The sequence below is a fragment of the Gymnoscopelus microlampas genome (assembly GCF_963454915.1).
Source record: "Gymnoscopelus microlampas genome assembly, chromosome: 13".
Classification (NCBI taxonomy): domain Eukaryota; kingdom Metazoa; phylum Chordata; class Actinopteri; order Myctophiformes; family Myctophidae; genus Gymnoscopelus; species Gymnoscopelus microlampas.
In genome coordinates, this window is record NC_139950.1 from 47,113,680 (window position 1) to 47,122,045 (window position 8,366).

Here is an 8,366-nt window from a genome sequence, read left to right on the forward strand (position 1 = left end):
TCACTTACTCAATACAGGTACAAGCAGTGAAATGTTGGGAGCTGTTTCTACAGAGACTGTGCTAACACAACCAATGTCTTTTTAAAATTATAGATAACAGGAAAAAAATGAAAGTACAGATGGAATGGCATGTATGATAATTGATAAACCTCTTAAAACATGTATAATAATCTGTAGCAGCAGTGCCAAATGTGCAAAAATAGAAGATAGCAACGCATTGCAGGCTTGCAGGCTTATGCAATTAAGAGCGTCTGCTAAATGCCTAAATGCCTAAATTGTAAATCGCATTGTGAGCTTGTATATCGCCTATTTTAACTATTTTAAAATAGTCCCAGTCCCACACGTACAGTCCCAGTCGGCAAAGTGTCACCTGGTACTACCAGGTGACCAATTGACACTATTTGCACTTTTCTGACCTCTGACCTCACTGGACGGCCCGCCACACTTTTTTTTACACCTCTCCCGCTTAGCGGAGAGTGTGGCAGTGTAGAGGGGGTCTCCCCGAACGCGTGTGTATGTCACAAGTGCTGGCATCGGCAGCTGTCTCCAGTCCAGTGTCCACTATTGTCTGAAAATGGCAGAAAAGGGCACTTTTCTGACCTCTGACCTCACTGGACGGCCCGCCACACTTTTTTTTACACCTCTCCCGCTTAGCGGAGAGTGTGGCAGTGTAGAGGGGGTCTCCCCGAACGCGTGTGTATGTCACAAGTGCTGGCATCGGCAGCCGTCTCCGGTCCAGTGTCCACTATTGTCTGAAAATGGCAGAAAAGGGCACTTTTCTGACCTCTGACCTCACTGGACGGCCCGCCACACTTTGTTTTACACCTCTCCCGCTTAGCGGACAGTGTGGCAGTGTAGAGGGGGTCTCCCCGAACGCGTGTGTATGTCACAAGTGCTGGCATCGGCAGCCGTCTCCGGTCCAGTGTCCACTATTGCCTGAAAATGGCAGAAAAGGGCACTTTTCTGACCTCTGACCTCACTGGATGGCCCGCCACACTTTTTTTTACACCTCTCCCGCTTAGCGGAGAGTGTGGCGTTGTAGAGGGGGTCTCCCTGAACGCGTGCGTATGTCACACGTGCCCCCGCAAATAGCTATCTCGTGTCCAGCGCCCAATTTGTGAAGTCTATATGCACTGAAAATTTACCTTTTCTGACCCCTGACCTCACTGGACGGCCCGCCACTTTTCCAAATACACCTCTTCCGCTTAGCGCCGAGTGTGGCGTTGTAGAGGGGGTCTCCCTGAACGTGTGCGTATGTCAAAAGTGCTAGCGCCAACAGCCGTCTCCTGTCCAGTGTCCAGTATTGTCTGAAAATGGCACTTTTCTTACCTCAGGCCGCACTGGGCGGCCTGCCACTTTCCTTTTTTTACAAATTATCTCTCAAATGTTCACCAGCATTCTGTACTGGTCTGTATCCATTTTCTATCAAGTTTATGGGCGCTCAGTTATGGAGAAGTACACACACACACACACACACACACACACACACACACACACACACACACACACACACACACACACAAACTACAAATTTACTAATATTTCTGTCCTCTATCTTTTTTATGCTGTGTTTCCATGTTGTATATATGTTGTTAAATAATATACATTTTTAATGATTTTTTTCTGATTACATTTGTATTTGTATTGTATTTTAGTTTTTAAATAGGTGAGATCAACTTTATAAACCCCAAATTCTCCTTTTTTTTTATCTCACCTGCACTATCTACTATTATTATTTGTAGCATATTTTGTGGTCTCTTTTATCATTGTTTATTTGCTTCTGCAATAAACAATATTATATCATCATCATTTTCCAAGAGTGACCTGGCCTAGAGTCAGCATTATTACAACAATGGACAAACAATACAAAAACAATACATATATATATAACACACACAAATCAATATCCAGTTAAAGTGCAAAACAGTGCTAAGTGCACATTTAATGGGGGTCAATAGCCAATTTCAAACTGGAACAACCATTTAAAAAGACATACTGTACATCATAAATGTATTTTTTAAATACAATTGTGTCTTTTTTTTTAAACTTGCCACTTAGAAGTGTTTTAAGTATGAGCCATTTAAAAGGCATACATCATAAATGTATTTTTAAATTAGATTTGTGTCTTTTAAAAAACATAAAAAATTCACGATCTTATTTTGAAGGCAACCGGAACCCTTATTTCTGCTAGGTCGAAAACCGGAAGTCCAATTTCTGCTGACGGAACTGAGCTCTTTACAGCCACTGTCTGACTGACGTAGCACCAACACCACGTGACCTCTTTGTCAATGACATGATCAATGAATCAATTAAAAACCATAACAACCCATTATAGCTGCATATACCTGTCACCAACAGACCCCCTCTATATTGTATAAAATTGTGTTTTAGATTAAACTTTTTTTTGTTTACTTGGTCTGCTCTTTTTTCCCTCTGCACCTATACCTCTTTGCCAAAAATAGCCGATCTACAAGCTCAAAATGGACACATTTTGAATACGTCAATGTTTTAAACACATATCTTTTGTAACCCCCCCCCACCCCCGCCCCCCTCAGATGGCCAAATATCCATTTGGGGGTCTATGACAAGAGAACCACTAAGTCATTGAAAGTAGCCGTCATAGCTGAATGGATAGAGAGCCCACCTGCAAAGCAAAATGTCCAGGGTTTGATTTCCAGTTCCGGTAATGTGTCACCACTTTTATGAGACACTGAAACCCTTAACTGTGAGCAGCAATCAACTGGATGAAACTGAATTTCTCCATTGGATCTATTAGGTCTAATTATTACTAAAGAAGGGTGGGATCCAAACACATGGAGCTCCACAGAAACCATAACATCCTTACACTGTTTCTCATACTTTTACTTGAGTAAGCCCATTTTGGACAGGCTATAGCCCAAATGACAGTAAAGTGAACATTTAAGGACCTTTAAAGGACAACTTTAGTTTTTTACAACCTAGGTTTATGTTTTAGATTGTAATTAATGTACTGCTTTCTATAGTTTTAGCAATTTTCGCGATATTTTTTACAGTGGGCGGGGGCATTCTGTCTGGTGGCTAAATATGTCTTTTTTTACACAATAACCTGGTGTTTTCTTTATTATTATTTACAGTAGCTCTTCGAGCCCCCAATAACTCACATCTGGCCATCAAAGACCACAGGACCTTTTTTATTGTGTAAAAAATACATATTTAGCCACCGGACAGAATGCCCCCGCCCACTGTAAAAAATATCACGAAAATTGCCAAAACTGTAGAAAGCAGTAAATGAAAAAAAAATGACACTCATCTTTTATTTACTTTAATTACAAGCTAAAAATTACAAGCTAAAATATAAACCTTGGTTGTAAAAAACTAAAGTTGTCCTTTAAAAACCGAATGAAATACACAAACTGGTCAAGCATTGGTCAAATTGTGAAAATAGCCGATTGCGCTCGTTTGTGACGTCATAACATGACATCAGTGGTGATGTCACTGATCGCGTCAGGCTGTGATAACATCATCACATCCTGACCTGCAAGCGCACCACCTGAGAAACACGTCACTGTCTGTCATCATTCATTTAAAGGGAACAAAGGTCTGCTGGAGGTGACATTCAGTTGACAGATCCAGGTTGTGAGGAGGACAAGTTCACGCTTCGTCATGTCACAAGCAGTGCAGAAATTGATGGCAAAGGTACCCACACTGGTCGACGCCACTGTCACCTATTCCAGACCCCGGCTGGCGACCTTCTGGCATTACGCTCGCGTTGAGCTGGTTCCGCCGTCTCCTGCTGAGATCCCCAGAGCTATTGAGAGTGTACAAGGCCTCATCAAGGGCTTCCAGACAGGACGCCTTGGACAAACAACAGTGAAGGATGCACTAAGGAATGGACTGGTGGCCACTGAAGTGTTGATGTGGTTCTATATTGGAGAGTGCATTGGCAAAGGAGGCCTTATTGGCTACGATGTCTGAGTTTTGGACCGTTGATACTTTCTGCTGTACTCGACCATGAGGCTCCACTTCTCTTCCTCTCTCTCTGCGTTTTAATTTCAAATATGCCAGTCCTTACCAGATGTGTGCATTAGATTTACATTGGTGCAATTTAACTCGGGAATAATTGCATTCAACAAAACCCCATGAAAAAGAGAATCTAAAAAAGAAAAAAAGAAACGAAAACAAGTGAAGAAATATATTATAAAATACAATCATTAATGATTAAATAATTGGTGCAACAGGTGTAATCTATAGAGGTGGGTGATGTAAACGCATGCGAGGGGTCATGTTTGTTAAACACACAGATGATTGTCCTCCTTTCCTGACTCCATCCTGTTAATTAACTATTGACACTACTTGGTAAGGTCTGCATTTGTATGTGACGTCACGCCGTAGATGCTACGGTTGTTTTCAATTTTTAGGAATTTTCATATTTCTCCTGCCATGGTGCAACAAATGCCAGGTTTAATTCAGCAAAATGGAACAAATGAAAACAAGTAGCTACCATGTGATATCAGACATCATGTGGCCAGTCTATGACGTTCTTGAGGAAGGTCCTTGTGACCGAAATATTGATGAATTGTTAATAAACTCAGTGCAGAGGTGATCAGTGTACAGGCTTTTTATCTTTGATGTGTGTTTTGATATCCTGCACCACAGAAGAGTAGGGATGGAGCTCGTTAATTTTTATTGATAATGAGCACCTTATCGAGCCTGCTTATCGAGCCAAGCTTTTATCGAGCCCACTATCGATCTTTTTCTATAATTAAGAAAAAATCACACCCTGTGTGAAGAGAGTGGTGCCTTTGATGAGCCCCGTATTGATGTTGTCATCAATGTTTGTTTATTGGACATACACCCGGACACACGGACACACAGACAAAGTCAGATATAGGAGTGGTTGGCACCACTCAAAAAGACGTGAGACGAAAACTTCTGAACAGAACCGGCCTACCTATTACTGACTAATAGGTAGGTTAAAACACAGTTTCCTTTGAAACATGAAGATATCATACGGTGTGACCCTATATCATTTGGTGTGACGTTCCAAATAGTGAAAAAATCATACCTTTATTAATGATGAAATCAAAAAATGTTCATGGATTACATAGAAAACAGTATCACGAAGAGTCACAAATATTTGTGTAATTTTAGAGAACGTTTTGTCACAATACATACAAAATATGTTGAAAGGCAGACATCATTGAGTGTTGATTGAGTGTTGATTACGAAAATAATATACAGATTTAATACATTTTCACAAAACTATAGTGGATTACAGGTTAGTTATGATAAAGGACTTTCATTTTATAAACAATTATTGTCATGTCACACCATATGACGATTTTAGGCACAAGTACAACAAAATGCTGAATAAACTCTATAAAATATCTAAAAACAAAATATGTTTCCATAAAGATGAGAGTGAGTAGAACAAAAGTAAATCATTTTTATTCCTGTTATTTAAAGGTTTTTAAAAAACACTTTTTTTGGTGTGTCACGTCACTGACCCACATGCAGTGAGCCACCGTCACCGCATGCTTCCAGTTGTGGTACGGAACACGCCGGTAGTTCTTGCGCACGGACATGGTGAACCGACACAGCTTCTCCAGCTCAAAGCTGTGGTAAAACACACACACACACACACACACACACACACACACACAAATAAATAAAACATATTCAAAAACTATTTTAAAATGCTCAAAAAATAAAATAATAAAAATAATAATAATAATAAAAGTTGAGTTGAAATTTAACAAACAGTGAAATTAAAAAGGGTAAAATCAGATAATAGGAGATCAAGGTCATAGAAGTGTGTGTTTTTAGCTGCCTCTTAAAGCCATCAACAAAGGTTGCCCCTAGCAGAGGCTTCTTATTGGAGAGTTACGTCAACTAGGGTGCAGAAACAGCGCAGGTCATGTGGTCCATGTAAACTCAAAATAGTGACCAACGCTCATAGACTACAGTGCATTCCGTAAACTTCCGGTTCAGGGCTTTGTCACTATTCGCCAATAGAAGGCTCTGTAGAAGACTGGCCCGATGAAGTGAACGGAGGTGACACAACTCTCCTTATATGGCTCTGGTCCCTAGTAAAGACATCCAGGGCATCGTGGCCTCCTCCTGCAGTGAGTTATACCTGGTCTTCCCACAGGACTTATGGATCATGTAGACAAACACAGCAGGCCAGATGTCCTCCAGGGGACTGATGTCAAAGTGGAACCTGAGGGACGATGGCAGAGACAGTGGTTTAGAGGAGTGTGTCCTGACCGCCTGGGTGTGACAGGAGAGGATCAGAGTATAAAGCACCGAAGTCTGATGTAATGTACGCATCCCACCTGGGTCGAGTAATTTTTCCCCCGTTCTGAATCCCCATAGACGTGTTTAATATCACGTCAAATAAGAACTGTGTTCCAAAAATAAACAAATGATCCCGGCGGATTGACTCTTATGGATATGAAGCATCAACATACAAGATTTGTGTTAATAATATAGTTTGGAATACAACACAAATCTTGTAGCCTTATGGGGGTCCCTGTCATAGGGGAGTCCTTGATATGGAAACGTTTTGAAAACAACTGATTGAGTTGGTTTTAGTTTGCAGTTTAGTTGTAGGCTATAGTTTGGGAAACCCAATTATTAAACAATAATGTTAAATATTCAGACTAAAAATATGTCATTTTCATATCATTCAAACAGGTTGTATTTACCTGCAGCACTATTTTTTTTGTTTTATGACGAGCGTTACGTTTTCCACTCGGTTGCTTTTTTTTTTTTTTTTGCTGTGAGAGGGGGAAACACTAACACACGTGAGCTGTGTGAAGGGATTAAATTGCATGACTCAAACTCTCAAAGGGACAGACTTGGCAGCTCTGCACGCGACGAATACAATCGTCACCTGCAACAAACAACACAGATGATGAGATAACCTCACGGCACGCTAAGGGGGTGCCCCATAGAAGGAAGATCACAAGCTGGTATAAGCTCTTACCGACCAGGAGGAAGAAAGAGGGAGAGTGTGTGGGTGTGTGACGCTTATAGGGTGTAGGGTGTGCTTAATTTGGTATAATGCTGTGGTTGTCTGTTACAGTGGAGTTAATCAAGATAACATTTCTAAGTATCCTGTCTATTGTTATAGGTGTGAATCTAAAACACCACACCGGCCGCACTCTTTGTTCCCACAGAGCCCATTCTAATATTATGCAAGAGTGCCTGTTGACATTAAGACAGCTGCTCTCTCAACCAGCAGACTGACAAGAATTAAGTTAATACATACAGGATTCATTATAAAATGTTTACTAGTCTTTTCTAAATTCACAGATAGATATAAGCCTTAGTAAAATATAGTTGAAGACCTTTTGTGGGATAATAGGATCATTCTGTGTTTAAGTCCGTGATTAATGGCAACATTATTGAGAAAAGGGTTTCTGGCGTTCCCTCCAGAGGGGAGGGGCTGAGTTCTCCAAGACGGGGGAACGGTGGGGGAACCCAGGAGGAGAGCGGGTTTCTTTTAAATAACCTTAATCATGTAGATCATTCATACAACGTCGGACATGTTAATGTTCAGCCTTATGATAGTCTTTCCCAAGTGGTAGCTTAGTCACAGTTATCAGTGAAGAAAGCGTGCCACTTTTTTTGAGCAGAACAGGTTCTTGGGAGCTGGGAAGGGCGGTCTTCCACACCATTATGTTGCGTCTCGGTTCCGTAGGCCGGAGCGTAACACTGGCGGAGACAATAACCTTTTTAATGCAAACCGATCCATGTGAATCCAACAATAGAAAAGGAAATGTTATCCGATCTTTGTGAATAAAATTATAGAGACAGCTTTGGTAACATTGTGGGAATAATATGTTGACCTAATAAGTTACATAACAATACGTTGTGATACAATGTGAACAGAATTTTCACTATGCGGGGTCACTCAAGTGCAACATTTGCAAATTCTAGTTTCGTATTTTGAATAGGTCTATATCCCTAGATGATATTTGATCATGATAGTCTTTCCCAAGTGGTAGCTTAGTCACAGTTATCAGTGAAGAAAGCTTGCCACTTTTTTTGAACAGAACAGGTTCTTGGGAGCTGGGAAGGGCGGTCTTCCACACCATTATGTTGCGTCTCGGTTCCCGTAGGCCGGAGCGTAACACTGGCGGAGACAATAACCTTTTTAATGCAAACCGATCCATGTGAATCCAACAATAGAAAAGGAAATGTTATCCGATCTTTGTGAATAAAATGATAGAGACAGCTTTTGTCTCTCGCAGACACTGTCTTATCAGTGTCTTCGAGAGAAATAATATAGCTGGGTAGAGCTGGTTGCTTAAGCAACCAGCTCTATGAAAACTATTCCAAAAGAAGCGACTATTATTATAGGCCAAATGAGCACTTTAAAC

The 8,366-nt window shown here is 40.9% G+C and overlaps 1 protein-coding gene across 1 annotated transcript; it reads left to right on the top strand.

Moving 5' to 3' along the window:
* Positions 1-3,642: 3,642 nt before the first annotated feature.
* Positions 3,643-3,954, top strand: LOC311058698 (ATP synthase subunit g, mitochondrial-like; the record flags this gene model as incomplete). The annotated part of the gene is made up of 1 exon (XM_084076162.1): positions 3,643-3,954. The coding sequence occupies one exon, from the start codon at positions 3,643-3,645 to the stop codon at positions 3,952-3,954; it is 312 nt and encodes a 103-aa protein (XP_083932288.1).
* Positions 3,955-8,366: the final 4,412 nt, after the last annotated feature.